We start from the raw sequence: 18,919 nt of genomic DNA, 5'->3' as shown, positions 1-18,919 counted from the left end.
ACCTGAGTCATGCTATTCCCCACCTTGCCAACCCTTCTGACAACCTGGATGTGTTCTATGTCCTTTGTAACTAGTAACACAGATGGGCACCCTACCTTTACGCAGATTCACAGAGCCAAAACTACTTAATTATCTTATTTACAGAAAGAAAGAAAAAACTGTGGATGTAGTAACATTTTCAGATGATAATTTATTTTATTAATTTTTGATTACCAGATGACTGGACTATTCAACAGGCCATTTTCAGCCACAACCCGGCCCCAAAGGGCACAGATATACACAAAATGAATACATAAGCAGTGTGCAGAGAACAAAGCAAGCTGATTAGGTGTGTGTGTGTGTGTGTGTGTGTGTGTGTGTGTGTGTGTGTGTGTGTGTGTGTGTGTGTGTGTGTGTATGTATGTATATAGGTTTAAACTGAAAATTTCAAATGTCATTTTGCAAACTTTGAATGTTGAAAGGCAGTTTTCAGAGTCGCATAACTGCAATTCGAAATATGTTGAACCCACAACAGCGAAAGCTAGTGTGCATTCGTTGTTGTGAGATTGACATATTGATTGGAGATTACACTACAGTGGGGATCAGGAGCTTTACCCTTTTCCTCACTGTAGTGCACTCTCAGTGTTGTAATATGTAAGTAGCAGGGAGTGTGCGGGGGTCAAAGGGGCTTGCCTCCCTGCAAAACATGTGTTGAACATCACTGGATGTTCAGGTAAGTTCGAAAAATATATTTTTCTTGATTTGTTATTTTGGTTGGTTGATGTTAATTTTGACAATGTTTTTTTGAGTAAATGATTATTCACAAAAATGTCGAAATTTTGATAGTAAACCATATGTATATAAATATATATGGCGAAGGGAAAGGTGCAGATAGCATATAAACTTGAATTGGTATGTACACTATTTACAGTTGTATGTAAATGTACAGTTCCCATTTAGTATATTACAAGATGACATTTTCACATATCCAAAGGCATATTTTTCTTAGACTGATCATGCAGAGGGAATGATTTTGACTACTTGGATGGTGAACTGGTTTTATCGAACTATTTAAGGGGAGGGGTGCAATAGTAGCTTTACACAGGTAAAATGCTGCAACATGGCATTGAGGTAAGAGATACAAGAACTGAGACACCCAGTGGAGCTCACTGGGGTTCATTTTTCAGAATTTTAGCATGGGGCTGCACATATAAGAATGAACGTACATGCCCCCATGGTATAATTTCTTGTCTTGCACTCAAGAACTTCAGCCACTGAAAAAATGCATTTGCTGTAGTTGGACAGGCCCTTGGATGCCTCTCAGTCTGTCATTTGTGCGTGTTATGGGGTGGGGGGTTTAAGAAATTTCAGTGGTCTAGAAGCCCAGTGTGAAACCTGTGATATTAGTGATTAGGGCATTGCCTTCCCCAGTAAATAAGGAAGTTAAGTGATTAGTTGGAGCAATGTAATTACATGGATGTAGGTAGGACAAAAGATGCAGCTTCTTTTATGTTTTCTTCAGCTCAGTAGTATTTGTATTGCAGTTGATCTTTCTCATATTTTTTAGACTTTTTGAAGAATCTGCTGAGATGCTCCATCAACTGGCAGACAAACTGCCCCCTTCTGGTATGTATGAAACTATTTAAGTTCCTCCTTACACCATCATTGTGTATGCTCTTTTCCATTTTTTGCACTGGCATATGTGATTTATGCTCTTAACCTTTATTTTTTTTTCTTCTTGAAGTGGGTTTCCTTCATTGGATATTCTTTAAGTAGGTGATTTAATGCAGTTTGCTGTATGTGCATTTCAGCACTATAAATACAAAACTTCCTTTCAGTGCAAAGGTGTGAGTCATCGGTCTTGCAGGTGCTCCTGCTTCTGGAACACCAAGACCCAGAAAGATGAGGTCTTCAAGTACTACAATTCTTACCAGTTGTTGATAATTTAGGACTGCTTGGTGAAAGTATGATGATCAAATTTTAACTTTTCTGAGAAACTTGCATTTGAAGACATCATGCCAAATTACATTCCAGTTCAGATACAAGCTGTTGCTTAGCTTAGATGTTTGATAGAGTTTCTTTGTGCTATTTGCTTGAGTCCCTTTTCAGAAACTGGTAGAGTTCTTCTGATACCTTATTCTTTTCTACTGCAATTGCCGTTAGCTTGTGTTAGCCAACCAGCAGTATTTCTTAGCATGATCGTCTTTTCTGTCTCCCATTTTCTCCTGCACTCCTTTCTTTTGATAGCTGGTGGTGGAATGCCAAAGTCATGTGTCTGTGTGTATGTATGGTTTTGTTTGTGTGCATGTGCATATACAAATATTTACATTATACAGTTTTTCATAACCGCATTACTCTTGGATGAATTTTGTATTTAGATGTTAAGGTCTTTGCTGGCTAATTTTGTATTAAAGTATGGTAACTCCTTGATTCCATGTTGTAGCCTGTGAAAACATTGACGCACCTGAATTAATGATCTTTTAACCTCATGTTTTACAGGTCGCGCATTAGTTGATGTAATCATACACTGCTCTGATAGTGATGCTCCAAGACTGAAAGATTGCTTACCAGTACTTGGTGTTCTAAAATGCTTGCATGCATGGCATTCAGCAGAGATCAGCCTAGCAACAAGGAATGTGAAAAGGTAAATATGATGGAAATTGTGGCAGTCCAGCTTTGTTTCATTTGTTTGTTTGCATCATGCTTACTTGAAAGTAAGAGGGTGCTTGATTAGTTTTCCTAATATGTTTGTATAAAGGTAAATCTGTATGTGGAATACACCTTGAGGAACCATATCTGATATGGACAGGGCACTGACCATTAATAGTATGTATTGCAAGCCTTCAAATGTTTATTTTTCACAAAACAGACAAAGGGTGTTAGACAAGTAGTTGTATTACAACATTCTCTTATGCTGTTGCACATTTTGTAGCATGAGTGAAGATAGTGTGTTTTCTTCATGGAGTTAAACATGTTGAATAGGTGCTACAAATCTCAAGGTTTTAGCTTTTTTGTGACTTAAGGATCCATTTGAAGGGATGATGTGTAGTTCCAGTTTGATAGTCTACATCTGGTCTTAAAAAGAGCAAGAATTATTAGTCATAATTGTAGATTTCTTAGTCATGATTTTATTACATGAATAACTTAAATCAAACATTATAATAATCACTGAATAGGGTACTCCTAGTCATCAGGGGGATCTTTACCTTCCATCCTTAATCCGAAAATGAATTTTGCTTACAGAGAACTTAAGGTGACAAAGTTTTAAGTTGAGAAGACAGTAAAGCAAGAAAGATGGGGCAGGCAGACAAATGAAAGCGGGGTAGTACAGCTAAAAATTTGAAGGTAGTGGACCACTATTACTTGAAAAATAGTTTGAATAAAAAACAGCCCAAACTTAGTAGCCCTGATTGAATAACACTGGAAGAAAATCAAAAGTGTAACTGTATCTATGAAGGATCAGAGCAAAAGAACAGGCTGGGGAAGGAGATCCTCTGGGTCCAGTAATTTACAAGTAAGTTATTTATAGATCCCTCTACTCCAAGGTTGTGGCATCAGTGGTTGGAGTTATTCTTAGCAAGAAAAAGATGAGTTATTGAATGGACTCTATACAAGGCTAGAATCCATGACAGTATCCATGTGGTCTTTCACTGGGTTGTTGCTTTAGCTGCTGCAAATGTCACAACAGGAACCCTTTTTCATCTAAACAGTACTGTATTGACTAAGCAGGGGGCATTCAGGTACACCCAAAGCTGAGATTCCTTAGGTTAGTTGCCTTGATGTTTTTAAACCTTATTCCCCATCAGGTGGTGAAAATCTTGCAAGAAGCCAGGAGGCATAGTACCAGTAAGTCATAACTAGCAAGACAGAAAATATTCTATATATGGTACAACAGCAAGAGTTTTACCCAGGAGCTTCCAGAATCTTACAGTACTTAAAGAACTCACGTCTTCAGGTCTTTTGTCTATGTCTAAGTACACCTGTCAACAGTCACTGCATGCATGCTTGCCCAGAGATCTCACTCTCATGTCACACTCCCTAGTGAAGAATTTCTTCACACAAGACTTCTTAGGAAACTGATTTCACCTCCTTGTGTGATACATTTTGTATTACTGCAGCTACTGCTTCCCTCCTTCAAACCCCAACACATCAGTCCTACTGAGATTCTTATGGGAGAGCCTTATTCTTTGTGGTCATCAATTTAGCCAAAAAAGTTTCTAAGCTTCAGGCCATCATGAGTACCCAGCCCTGCATGCTATTTCATAAGTATAGTTTACAGTCTCATCCAAACTTTATGCTTAAGGTCATCTTGGGATTGAGTCTTAATCAGTCCATTCTGGTGCCAACTCTTCTTCCCTAACCCAGAAGACAAGGTAGAGAGGATTTTGCATTTGCTTTATGTCATCAGGCAGCTGAGATACTGGACTGATAGAACTAAGCAGTTTAAAACAGGGGTCCAGCTGCCCATTTCCTTTCAACTGGGAAAAGAAGATATTTTGATTGCCAAATAAACAGTGTCTTATTGGCTGGAGCACTGTATAATTCCCTGTCATAAGTCAAGAAACAAAAAAAAAAATTGTTACTTCATTCAGAGCCAGTTCCATGAGATCTATGTCTGTTATGGCAGCATTTTTCAACATGTATTAACCTGAAAAAAATGCAGCATGGACTTTGCCCTCTCCTTCTCCAAGCATTATAAACTAGACCTTCAGTCTAAGACAGGGCAACCTTTGCCTGTACTGTCTTACAAAGTTTCTGTTAATGACAGCCCCTATCCCTTATATAGTTCTGGTACTTTCCTTTGTAGGAGTGGTAGAACTGCAGTGGTAATCCATATGACGAACACAGTACAACTGCTTGTGCAGCCCAACGACAAATGTTTGAATAGCTGATTGCTGCTGCAGTACAGGTTCCTCCCTCCATCACTATTGGGTCAGGAGAACACTTGAAATGCCCTTTAAGCTGATGAAGTGGGATTGTAAACCTCTTCAGAATTTGCAGAAGTCAGTATTGCCTGCTTTTTGTCTGCAAAATGTTGTAGTATTTAGGAGTAGTTGGTTATTAGTATGCACTTGAGAGTTGGGTTAGGTGGAAGTTTACATTGCCCCTTCACAACCAGTGATGCACTGGAATGCTTTTTCCACCAGAAAGAACAGAAATAATTGTGTGAGCTTAGTCCTCTTTGCATAAAATGTCTGTCAGGGAGGAGTCATGCTCACAAGTATGCCTGAAGAAAACTATGGAGGTTAGTTTGAAAATCAGATGTGTGCAGCCTTCTGTCAAGTCCCTTGTATAAGGTACACTAATGCATAGCTGATCTACTACTTAAGCATCTACTATTCAGTTTCACAAACAATTGTACTTTCTGGATTCTGAGTAGAATCCATTCATAACCCTCCTAAAAAAACATAGCAGCTCCTTTAATTGAAGAAACCAAATGAGTTTAAAATGCCATTGTGAATGAAGTCATTGCAAATGTGATTTCAGAAAAAATACCTTGTATAAAAATCGCCCTTAAGTTTAAAGATTTTTTTTTGTTTTTTGTTTATTTTAGATAAGGCACCCCTCCTAGTGCCTTGCAGGGGGCAGAGTCTCCTACACCCTATTACTGGAATTTGCTTCTCTTTGGGGAAAGATGTACTTCTGTGCAGCACAACCTCATTCAAACAAACCATTTTGACCATGTGTATTTTGCACATTTAGTTTCAACTACTGCCAGTCTCCTAGACTAAATCCCTGGCTCTAATCTCTTTTCCTGTAAGAATGTTGAAAACAGACTAGATTACAAGAATGTGAAAATATAATTGTCCAATTTTTCAATAAAAATATGATAGAAACAAAAGACAGTTATCTCTCCTTTTTCTGTTGTGACATGATTGATAAGTAGTTCTTGCTTTTGTCTTTTGTTTTTGTTGGGAGTTGCTCAGTATATGCCTAAAATGAATCTGTTGAATTATTGTTGGCCTAAACCCAAACTGCTTGTTTCATGATTTGTGGAGTAAAAAAAAGTGAGTTTAGAATGGAAGTTTCACTCGTAAAATTTATGTAATTTAACCTAAGCTGTTACAACCTTGAAGTCTGTGTAGGGGATGATGACGGAAGGCTTATCCACCCCTACTTGTTCTCGTATATTTTCAGTCTGACCATTTTTGATATTAGTAGATGTCCTTCCATATCATTGTTGCAGTATTCATAACCTAAGGGATCTCCTATAGTCCATCTTCCAGCCAGTATACCAAAGCCTTTTACTACTTATAGTCGCTATACGTCATACATACTCTCCTTGCGCAAGGTGTAGGGTATAAGTGTGATGTATGGATGGAAACTGTCAGAATTTCTTTGCTGCCAGTCCTAATACCATCGTTGAACGTTGGTCCGAACACCCTTCTGCTGCGTTTTTTACCAAACCGTGTTTCAGGTAAGTGCCCCATTGGGTTTTTTTCTTACCTTTTTTAATCTAGTTTTGTTGCTTTCATGTCATTCAGAAAGGGAAAATGTCAGTGTGGTTGGCAGCTTCGCCATGAAGAAGACAGTCACGTCTAGTGTCTTTTCAATCTGGGTGCTTCCCACGACCATACACAGATGTCCCTCAAGGATGCATCTGCAGTCATCACATATGGGATGTTCTTCATTCCACATTGCTGCAGTCCTAACCATTGGGTAGTCCGCTGTCCAGTCGGCCCGAATACCAAAGTATATGGCTGACGTCGGTCAAGGCGCATTAGACTGACGTCAGTACGTCAGGGTACTAATGCGCATGACCGACGCCATTTCTTCAGTCTTTTTTGCCGCATGGTCCGATGCAGAAGCAGTTCTTGCGAGTGCAGGTTGGCGTTCTGAAATATTTCCGAAGTCGGAGTTTCAGACCGAATCAAAGTTGGCTAAGTACCCCGTTGGGGAGCATTTTGGTTTTTTCTTGCCTCAGTATTTAACCGGATGTCAGAAAAAGTGAATAACTGTATTTCTTGTGGGAAACAGATACCTCATAGGGATTACCATACTCTGTGTATACCTTGTTTAGGGCCTGAGCACGACGTTGTTGGTTGCCGCTCTTGTGCTAGATTTAATAAACGCACTATTAAGAGAAGGTTAGACTGTGCCAGGTTAGTGTTTGGGAAGCGTTGTAATTACAAAATGCCGCCCGATGCGCCGACGCCCCCTTCGCCTAAGAAGCGCAAAGACAAAACAGCGAAGCCTAGGGTTGATGAACCGGCAGTCCCGGACGTCGGTTCTTTAGAAGGCTCTGTGGAGCCAGAGGTTTTGCCAGGAGTTTCTTTGGAGTCTCAGGCAGAGACTTTATTGTTACAGGATGTGCCCTCTCAGGAGGTGGGCCAGGCTGAGGGGGCTTCTCAGGTAACTGTTCTTCCCTCTGTTCCCAAGATAGTTAGAGCTTCTCCTACTGTTGCCAAAACTTCTTTCAGAGGTAGGCCAAGTTCAGCTACAGTGGGGGTTTCTCCTAGCACTTCAGGTTCTGTGCCTAAGAAACATATGCTTAAAATGGCAGAAGATTTAATTACTATGATTAGAGGCTCTATGCCCCCTCCTGATAAGAGGCCTAGGGTGGAACCTGAGTTTGAGAGTTTGGAACAGTATTCAGAGGCTTCGGAGTCTTCTGCGGAAGACTTACAGGACTTTCCTCCTTATTCTGATTCTGATGTGGATGATTCCACACCTACAGCTTCTCCTCCTGAGGATTTCTCATTTTCAGAGACTCTGCATTCCATGGGGGAACACTTTAAATGGGAAGGCCAAGATTACTCTGATTCCAGGAAAAGGCTTAGGGAATTCTTATTTTTACCACAACATAGGCCCTTAGCTATACCTCCTGTGTTGAATGTAGTGGAAGATGTTTTTGCAGAGGCTTCCCTGAACCCTGACTCTTTACCTCCTGCTCCTGTTAAACCTGATAGGTACTATAGGGTGCCCGAAGCTCATAAGTATTTGTTTAAGAGTCCTAGGGCGGACCCAGAAACTGTTTCTCAGGGGCCTAAAGGTGTTAAGGCCTCTGTGGTTAAAAATCCTGTTCCCACTGATAAAGAGGCAAGGGCTTTGGATAGGTGGGGAAAGAAAGTGTATACTTCTTCCACTCTGGCCATGAGAGCGTTGAATTGTCAGTTTCACATGCTAAAATATCAAAATTATCTTCTTTCACAATTGAAATCTAAGGTGGATGCTTTGGCGGAAGGTATAGAGTGTAAAGAGTTGCTGGATTTACTTCATGTGTCTGAACAAGTGGGTAAGCATTCTTTGCAATGTGGTTTTGATGCTGTGCAGGCCTCCTTGAGGGTAGCTGCTACTAGTTCTGTTCTTCGCAGGCATGCCTGGTTGAGGGATCAGAATTTAGCTGAGCATGTTAAGACAAGGATTTTGGATGCTCCTTTACAGTCTGATGTGTTGTTTGGTTCGCCTGTGGAAGCAGTCCTGAAGAAAATGGAGGACAAAGCTAAGTCTATGCAAACTGTTAAAGATTTTTTGCAGGTGCAGCCACCGAAGTTTAGTAGAAATTGGCCTACTAAGGGTTGGACATATCCTGCTTATGATTCCCAGTCTAGGGGTAGGTCTAGACGTGGTAGGGGCAGAGCTCAAGGTTCTTTTAGGCCTAGAACAGGGAGTTCACCTGCTCAGACTTCTGGTGAGGGCAGGGGTCAGTCCTTTCGTAAACAGACCCAATGACCTGCTTTTTCAGCTGCCAGTAGATTCTCGTCTGGCAGCTCCTTTGGGAGGAAGACTGTCTCTTTTCAAAGAAAATTGGGATTTAATTACTCAAGACAGATGGGTGTTGGATATCATTCACCACGGTTACAGGTTTTATTTCCATACATTGCCCCCTTTCAAAGGCATGCCCGACGTTCCTCCTACACAAAGGAAAGAGGCTCACAAGCAAATTTCTCTGTTAGTCCAAATAGGGGCCATTCAGCCAGTCCCTGTATTGGAAAGGGGCCTAGGATTTTATTCTCGCCTGTTCCTAGTACCAAAGAAGGGGAACACGTGGAGACCAATTTTGGATTTATCTATCCTCAACACTTATCTGGACATTCCCAAGTTCAAGATGTTGACGTTACAACAGCTTTTACCTCTGCTGGGCAAAGACCACTGGATGGTAACTTTAGATCTCAAGGAAGCTTACCTTCATGTGCCTATAAGACTGAGTTGCAGGAAGTATCTGCGTTTTCGAGCTGGAAATTCTCATTATCAGTTCTCTGCATTGCCCTTTGGCTTATCTACTGCCCAGAGTATTCACAAAGGTTCTGGCTCCAGTGATAGCTTACTTCAGACTAAAAGGAATTCAAATCTATCCTTACTTGGACGACTGCCTGATTCTGGCTCAAGAAAAGGAAGACCTTCTACAGCATCTGGAATATGTTATAGCAGTGCTAAGATGCCTAGGGTATTCTGTGAACGAAATAAAGTCCAGTCTAGTACCCTCTCAAGACATGTGCTTTCTGGGTGTGAGACTGAATACAGCAGCCCAGGTGGCCTTTTAACCCCGGACAAACAACAGAGTCTATCCCTTTACTTTCATCAACTATCTCATCAGTCCGTGCTGACTGCAAGGACAGTCCTTCAAGCATTAGGGTTCATGGCATCTTGTATTCTGGTGCTTCCCAATGCCAAACTGCATATGAGGAAGCTGCAATGGTATCTCAAAATGTATGGACACAGCACTGCCAGGATTTGGACACTGTCATTCAAATAATACCTTGCATTCAAAAGGAATTTTTGTGGTGGGCTCAGGAATGTCACCTAAACAAGGGACTCTCTGTGACCCGGCCAGAGGCGAAGTCAGATTCTAACGACAGATGCCTCAGACATTGCTTGGGAGCTCATCTAAATGGAAAGTGGATACAAGACAAGTGGCCTGCCAGACTACAGCATCTACATATCAACATGAAAGAGATGTTAGCAGTCCAGTTTGCATTAATGGCTTTCAAGGAGTTACTTCTTCCAGGGCAGGTGTTGATTCTAACAGACAACACAACTGTCATGTGGTACATCAACAAACAAGGGGGAACACATTCTTACCCATTGTGCAGACAAGCAATGATTTTATGGGAGACTGCGCTCAGCTTACAACTAACTCTTCAGGCAAGGTTTCTGCCGGGAGCACAGAACTCCTTAGCAGATGTGTTAAGCAGGCAAATCATGGATCCCCACGAGTGGAAACTGGATCTTCATGTATTTCAAAGGTTGACAGTGTCCTGGGGAACTCCAGACATAGATCTGTTCGCTTCTCCACTAAACCACCAGCTGCCAAAGTTTTGCACAAAGAGGTTACATCACACAGCTTGGAAAGTGGATGCTCTTTCTTTCAGTTGGAAAAATCTTCATGTGTATGCTTTCCACCTCTGCCTCTTCTTCCAAAGGTGCTTCTAAAGGTCAGACAAGACAAGCCAAGGATGATTTTAATAGCTCCAGATTGGCCTCGGCAGCACTGGTACCCATTACTGAGGAGTCTAGTAAAGAAGCCTCCATGGCCTTTACCCTTGATTCCACACCTTTTGTCTCAGAGAGAAGGCCACCTGCTCAATGTCAAGCTTCGTTCTCTTCATCTAACAGCATGGCATATTCTGTTTTGAGAGACAGCCGGTCTCAACTTCCTCAACAAGTTTTAAATGTGATTATGGAAGCTAGAAGACCTAGTACACGGAAAGTGTATGCAGAAAAATGGAAGAGATTTTTATTTTGGAGTGCAGCAAGGAATTTGGAGATTTCTGAGCCTAATTTGAGTGTGGCTCTTCAATATCTTACTGAGTTATTGGACAAAGGTTTGTCCTTCTCTTCCATTAAGATTCATGCTGCAGCAATTTCAGCTCACTATGATTGTGACCCACCATTGTTTTCGCATCCTTTGTTCAAGCAGTTTCTCAGAGGGGCAAGAATATAAGACCCCCATAGAGCTCCTACTCCTGCTTGGGATCTCAATTTTGTGTTGGAAAAACTTACTCTACAACCTTTTGAGCCTCAGGTACTGCTGATTTAAAATATTTGTCATGGAAGACTGCTTTTTTGTTGGCTATTACTTCTGCAAGAAGGGTTTCTGAGTTGCAGGCCCTTATGGCAGTTGAGCCCTTTCTGATTTTCCATAAGGATAGGGTATCATTACGCACTAATCCTTCCTTTATGCCCAAGGTGGTTTCTAGTGTGGCTTTAAACCAAACTATTCATTTGCCTACTTTCTATGCAGATCCCCAAAATAAAGGGGAAAAGATTTTGCACACTTTAGATGTACATAGGCAGTTGCGTTATTATTTAAGCAGGACTAAGGATTTCAGGCAGTCTCAGCAGTTGTTTGTTTCTTTTGCTTTGAGTTCTCAGGGCAAGCCTGTGTCTAAGCAAACTATTTCTAAGTGGATTGGGTTTTGCATTTCTTTTTGTTATTCCCATCATGGCAAGGAGATTCCAGCTGGGATTAGGCCTCATTCCACTAGGGCTACTGCCACTTCAACAGCATTTTTAAGGGGGGTGGCAACTAAGGATATTTTAGAGGCAGCTACTTGGAGTTCAGTACATACTTTCTCTAAGCATTACCACCTTCCTCTTTACTCTAAATCTAGGGCTGGTTTTGCCACAGCCATTTTGCAAGGCATGTTGGCAGCTCCTGCTTCTTTATGATTTGCCAGCCTCCCTTACCTCTGCTTTGGGATTCTACCCAATGGTTAGGACTGCAGCAATGTGGAATGAAGAACATAGTACAGTTTTGTACCTACCATAAATGTAGATGTTCGAGGATCCACATTGCTGCAGTCCAATTTACCCTCCCGCCTTCCCCTCTGTGTTTAGGGGTGGTGGTGTGACTTGCTGTATATTATTGTACATCTGTATATATATATATATATATTGTATATAAGTTTGGTGCAGGGCTTTTTGGTGTTTTGGTTTGGGCCTTGTCTTTTTAGGGTCTTCTGACATCTGGGGCAAGAAAAGACTGAAGAAATGGCGTCGGTCATGCGCATTAGTACCCTGACGTACTGACGTCAGTCTAATGCGCCTTGACCGACGTCAGCCATATACTTTGGTATTCGGGCCGACTGGACAGCGGACTACCCAATGGTTAGGACTGCAGCAATGTGGATCCTCGAACATCTACATTTATGGTAGGTACAAAACTGTACTTTGTCCTGCCTCAGGCAGCCCTTCGGTCAGCCGGATTCCAAAGTCTGGGTCCAGCGTCGGCTGATGTCGCCCTTTCCCCGACGTCAGAGCACCTGGGGTATAAAAGCATCAGCCGACGCCATCTTCCTCAGTCTTTCTTGCCGCGTGGTGCCCGAAGCAGAAGCAGTTCGCAAGTGCCAGTCGGCCAGCTCCTGTAATTCAGCTACCAAAGACTTCAAAAGCTAAGTACCCCATTGGGGACTCTTTCTTGCCTCAGCCGATGTCAGATAAAGTTAATAATTGCTTAACTTGTGGGAAACAAATACCTCATAAGGATTTCCACTCTTACTGCCTCCCCTGCCTAGGCCCAGACCACGACGTCTTGGCCTGTTCAGCCTGTGCTTCCTTCAACCGACGCACTCTTAGACGTCGGGCGGAGTTTGCAGAGGAATTTTTTGGGGCTAGTTTTTCGTACAATATGCCGTCGGAGACTCCGACTTCACATTTAACAAAGAAACGGAAGGACAAGGACCGACACACGCGGGCTGCGGTTTCGGCTGAAACCACGGCCAGGCCTACCACAAGTGTCTCGGTCTCGGCTGAAACCGAGTCCTTGGTACTTCCGACCCCCGAAACCGCTCAACCGAAAACCTCGGCCCCGGAGGCCGCTGCTGAGTCAGTTATTGAATTTCCTTCAGAAGCTGGTGTCTTGGAAACTTCCGACACCATTCCTCTAGACAAAACTACACCAGCACGTGGTGCAGCCAGGCCTCCTGCATCCATGTCCATAAAGGCATTCATCAGGGCTAAAGCTGCTAAACACACAAAAGCTATGCCTCCCAGGGTTATTCCTCAGGGACCCACTACAAGTTCACAGATTCTAACCTTAGCAGAGGACCTTATTTCCTTAATTAGGGGCTCTCAACCCCATCCGGACAGGGTTGAGCCCTCTGATCCCCACTCCTCAGAGGAGGCCTCTGATGGCTCTGCTCTCTCGGACTACCAGGAGGAGGCCTTTTCGGCCTACGAGGACTCTGATGCAGAGGAATCTATCCCCTCGGCCTCCCCTCCTGAAGAACTTTCCTTCGGGGAGACCCTTCACACTATGAGAGAGCATTTCAAATGGCAGGGCCAGGAATTCTCTGATTCCAGGAAAAGATTAATAACTTTTCTGCATTCACCTCAGCATAGACCTTTGGCTATTCCTCCTGTTTTGAATGTCATTGATGATGTGTACTCTGACTCTAGCATAACCCCTGACAGTCTTCCTCCGGCCCCTGTCAAACCCGATAGGTACTACAGGGTCCCGGACTCACATCATTTTCTTTACAAGGCCCACTCTGCTGATCCAGAAACTATTTCCCAGGGCCTTAAAGGGGTTGCAGCTGCCACAACTAAAAATCCACTCCCCTCTGAAAGGGAGTCCAGGGCTTTAGAGAGATGGGGTAAAAAAGTGTATACTTCTGCTACTCTTTCTATGAGGGCATTAAATTGTCAATTTCATATGATACAGTACCAAGAGTATTTGTTAGATGAATTGCATAAGAAACTGTCTTCACCTGAACCCCTAGATCGCAAATCACTTCAGGATCTGGTACATAACTCCCAGCAGGTTAGCAACCATTTCTTGCAGTGTGGTTATGATGCATTGGAAGCTTCATGTAGGTCAGCTATGACAGGTGCAGTCATACGTAGGCATGCTTGGCTGAAGGAACAATCTCTGCCAGACCATGTTAAAGCTAAGCTTCTGGATGCTCCACTGGAAAAGCAAAAGTTATTTGGCTCCACTGCCCAGGAGGTCTTAAAGAAATTTGAGGAAAAGGCAAAATCTGTACAAACAGTCAAAGATTTTCTACAAGTCCAATCACCAAGATTCAGCAGAAATTGGCCTACCAAGAATTGGTCCTTTCCGGACACAGAAAGATTTCAGAGAGGCAAGAACAGGCGTCTAGGAGGTAGAGGGCAAGCTAGAGGCTCCTACAGAGGACGTCAATGGCAGCCTCCCAACCAGAGAGGTAGTGCAGGACCTACAACTGCTGCACAAGGACAGATTCAATGACTTTGCTTTGACTCCGCCAACCAGGGCTCAATTATAAGCACCTTTGGGCGGAAAGCTTTCTTTATTCTCAGAAAATTGGCACAGTATTACAAGAGACAAATGGACACTGCAAATAATAGACAAAGGTTACAGGTTCCATTTTCACACTTTGCCAAAAAGAAAAGGCATGCCAGACCTGCCACCAAATCAAAGGGCAGAGGCTTTGAAACAAATCTCCAACTTAATGCAAATGAAAGCTATAGAAAAGGTTCCTCTTTCAGAACAAGGCCAAGGATTTTATTCCAGACTATTCCTTGTTCCGAGAAAAGAAAATCAATGGATGCCTATTCTCGACTTGTCCACACTGAATACTTATCTCATTGTGCCAAAATTCAAAATGCTGACTCTACAGCAACTCCTTCCCATGCTGGGCAAGGGGTCTTGGCTGGTGACTCTAGACCTCAAGGAGGCATACCTGCATGTCCCTATCAGACAAAGTTGCAGAAGACACCTCAGATTTCTTGCAGGTTCAGAGCATTATCAATTCTCAGCATTGCCCTTTGGTTTATCTACTGCACCCAGAGTATTCACGAAATGCCTGGCATCAGTAATTGCACACTGCAGACTTCAGGGGATTCAAATATACCCATATCTGGATGACTGCCTTATACAAGCGGACAGCCAACAAACTTTGGTAAAGGACTTGAATTATGCCATCCACCTACTGCAGGCCTTGGGATATACAGTCAACATTCACAAATCAAGACTTGTTCCATCCCAAAGAATAACTTTTCTGGGTGTGGATCTAGACACAACCACCCAAATGGCTTTTCTCACAGAAGAAAAACAAAGACAACTACCGGATTACTTCAAGAATCTGACAAGACAAACTCAGCTGACTGCAAGGAAAATCCTGCAGGCCCTGGGTTACATGGCATCTTGCATTCTTCTGATTCCACAAGCAAGGCTGCATATGAGGAAACTACAATGGTACCTAAGGAGTTTATGGACTCAGCACAGTCACAGCTTAGAAACTTTGATTCCACTCATTCCATGCCTCCAAAAGGAATTTCTGTGGTGGGCTCAAGCAAGCCAGTCAAACAGGGGTCTGCCCTTCAGCAAACCAATAGCCAGCCAAACCATTACAACCGACGCTTCAGACCACGGTTGGGGAGCACACATGGAGGGCAGATGTATTCAAGGACTATGGTCACAAAAGGAGCTACGCGTGCACATAAACCAAAAGGAAATGCTTGCAGTGATGCATGCAATCGAGGCCTTCAAACTCTTTCTGCATCAAGGCCTCCTGCTAATAAGGACAGACAACACCACAGTTATGTGGTACATAAACAAGCAAGGAGGCACCCATTCCTACCCTCTTTGCAGACTGGCAATGAATCTATGGGAACTTTCCATGAAACTCAATATAGAGCTGCAATCCCAGTTTGTGCCAGGAAAAGACAATATACTGGCGGACAGCTTAAGCAGAAATATCATGGATGCACACGAATGGATGCTGCACCCAGACATCTTCCTACAGATAACACAATCATGGGGAAGGCCGGACATAGATCTTTTTGCCTCCCCCCACAATCATCAGCTGAAGAAATTTTGCTCAAGGACTTACCACCCACAAGCATGGAAAGTGGACGCCCTCTCTTTCAGCTGGAGAACTCTAACAGTGTATGCATTTCCACCTCTTCCATTAATGACCAAGGTCTTACTGAAGATCAGGACAGAGCAGCCAAAAGTGATTGATAGCTCCAGACTGGCCAAGACAGCACTGGTACCCACTGTTAAAGAGCATGTCACGCACAAAACCATGGCCTCTTCCTCAATGGCCACTTCTCCTGACACAGCACAATTACAAAACTCTGCATCCCAACCTGAAAACCTTGCAACTAACAGCCTGGAAAATACCTTGACTCCTCCTCAGGATAAGCTATCCAAGAGAGTGAAGGATATCATCATGGAAGCTCGCTGGCCTTCCACAAGAAAGGCATATTCAGCAAAATGGAAAAGATTTCACACTTGGAGCACCATAAAGGGCCTAGATGCGACAGTGATGAACATGGCATATATCCTGGAATACTTTGCAGAAATGCTCCACAATGGCCTGTCTTACTCTTCCATTAAAATTCATGCTTCAACAATTTCAGCAGAGTACAATTCTGATCCACCTGTCTTTTCTCATCCTCTCCTAAGACAGTTTCTAAGAGGAATTAAAAACATCAATCCTCCAAGGAAACCTCCAGTGCCTACTTGGGACCTTAACCGCGTGTTGGAAAAACTAACTCTGCCTCCCTTTGAGCCAGCAGCATCTGCAGAACTACAGTTCCTGTCTTGGAAGACTGCCTTCCTTCTGGCCATAACCTCAGCAAGAAGAGTATCTGAGTTACAGGCCCTCATGGCAGTACAGCCATTTCTTATTTTTCATCAGGACAGAGTCTCATTGAGAACCAATCCTTCATTTATGCCAAAGGTGGTATCCAGGGTCTCATTAAACCAAGCTATTCACCTGCCTACCTTCTTTCCAAATCCACAAAACAAAGGGGAGAAACTTCTGCACACCTTGGACATACACAGACAGTTGCGCTACTACTTGGACAGAACGAAAAGCTACATAAAAACTGACCAGTTGTTGGTAGCATATGCTGCTGGTGCACAAGGAAAAGCAATTTCCAAACAGACAATTTCAAAATGGATAGGGAATTGCATTCATTTTTGTTATTCCTTTCATGGAAAAACTGTGCCAGCTAACATTAGACCTCATTCCACCAGAGCCACAGCCACCTCCACAGCCTTCTTAAGAGGGGTGGCTACCAAGGACATTTTAGAAGCTGCTACATGGAGCTCCGTGCATACATTTTCCAAGCATTACAGTTTACCTTTATATTCCAGATCCAGAGCAGGCTTTGCTACGGCAGTCCTGCAGGGCGTTTTAGCTACACCATCCTTTACATACATCCTCCACCCCCAGTTTGGCTATGGTATTCTACCCATATGTGATGACTGCAGATGCATCCTTGAAGGACATAGTACAGTTTTGTACCTACCATAAATGTAGATGTCCGATAGGTATGCATCTGCAGTCAGGTTTACCCTCCCTCCTTCCCCTCTTTGGTATTTATTGGGTACTTTTCCCTCGCATAGCTAGCTAGGGTTATCTATTATGGTGTATTTGTTATATATATATATATATATATATATATATATATATATATATATATATGTAACGAAACCAAAACCAGAGCGTCGTAGGTGAAAACTGTAATCAAGTCTATAAAGTGTCAGTGTAAGTATGCTCCTCCAAATGAAGCGTACTATATCAAGGACAAACCTCAAAATCCAGGTGCGATGGTGGTGTCCAATCCTCCAACGAAAACCAACTAAATTCACTTGTTACTAAAGTGAATATACTCGGTGGCAGTATAACACAAAATCCAGTAGCATAAAACAAGCCCAAGGAACGTAATTCCTGATGGAAACAAAAATTCAATTCAAAACTGAAGTTGTAAAATCCTTTAATATAGTTAGCGCTTTCACGGCAAACAATGACTGCCGCTTCTTCAGACAAAAAGAATAAACAGATAGATGCTCATTGAGCGCTTAATTTAAACATATTGAAAAAAGTCCCATATGTAGTACGTCATTCCCCACTTAAAGCAACAATGCCTTTTATCGTATCGTGTCTAAAATATTCACAAGCCCAAACAATTCATTGCACAAATTAAAACATAACATGCTAAAACATCGCTAACACTAAATCCTATTATCAATAAAATGACCACTCCTTTAATACTGGGCGGAATAAACTTATTAAAAATTAGCGCAACTGTGCAGAAAAATGCCCTATCAGGATACGTACTCCAAGCATAATAACAACAACCTTAGTCCCTCAACCCATATAAAGGGTGCGTATATGGTACAAACGCAAATTCATGCTACATAATAATCTAACTGGAGACACAATGACAATAATAATAAAAAATGCAAAAATGCATTAATCTGAATGAAAGATCATTCAGTCTTAACGTGAATGACATATACATGCAGATGTTGTTCTGTAAAAGTATACACACCGAACATGTCAAAAAACTTAAAACCCATACATGATTGGGCTGGAATGTATATATATAGCAAACAACAGTACGTGATGCACAATAATCTATCTAAAAGCAAATGGATAGATATACATGGAGAACCAAGGGCAAGATGTAAAGTGTATGACCCACGGCGGCCAGGTATGTGATGGAAAGATAGAACCAGGAAAGATATGGAATCAGGGAATGCTGTATATAGTGAATTGTGTATGGTATATAGTGTATATTACTGAGGACTATGTGTAAACCAAACATCTACAATAAATGGGAGAAACCTCCTATCTCAGTGATCTACTCTTTAGATGTGGTTTGATGGACACTACCTCATTAAGTCCTTTGTCCCTGTGTGCAGCAAGTCTGCATATCCATTTAAGCTCTGCTTCCTCAGTTTTGTTCACTAGGTCCCCCAACCTCTCATTGGGTTGGATGACCTGTAATACCTGATATAGGAAGGTGTGAGTCACACCTCCTGAGTGTATGCTTTGCAATGGCACTATATTCCTGGCCCCTGGCGAGACAATACCCATGATCCCTTATCCTTTCTCGAAGTGTTCTATTCGTTTTCCCCACATAAAAGGAAAAACAAGAGACACAATGTGCCACATAAACAAGATTCTTGGTGTTACAATTGCTATTATACTGTAATGTCCAAAGATGGCCTGTAGTGGGATGTTTGTAGTAATGAGACTCATCGATGGAACTGCAT

The 18,919-nt window shown here is 42.4% G+C and overlaps 1 protein-coding gene across 2 annotated transcripts in view; it reads left to right on the top strand.

Annotated features, from left to right (window-relative positions):
* Positions 1 to 1,552: 1,552 nt before the first annotated feature.
* LOC122798172 (MDM2 binding protein) overlaps positions 1,553 to 18,919 on the top strand; it is a 983,220-nt gene continuing 965,853 nt past the window's right edge. For both annotated transcript variants that reach the window (XM_044066913.1, XM_044066912.1), the window contains exons 1-2: positions 1,553 to 1,605; positions 2,479 to 2,623. In XM_044066913.1, the coding sequence (XP_043922848.1) occupies positions 1,569 to 1,605; positions 2,479 to 2,623 (182 nt within the window). In that variant the 5' untranslated portion in view covers positions 1,553 to 1,568. The remainder of the gene's footprint in view (positions 1,606 to 2,478; positions 2,624 to 18,919) is intronic.

Source organism: Protopterus annectens, chromosome 3.part1, assembly GCF_019279795.1.
Source record: "Protopterus annectens isolate FY-2018-M chromosome 3.part1, PAN1.0, whole genome shotgun sequence".
Classification (NCBI taxonomy): domain Eukaryota; kingdom Metazoa; phylum Chordata; order Ceratodontiformes; family Protopteridae; genus Protopterus; species Protopterus annectens.
Note: the sequence above shows the minus strand (reverse complement) of the source record. Positions and strands in the feature narration are given on the sequence as shown.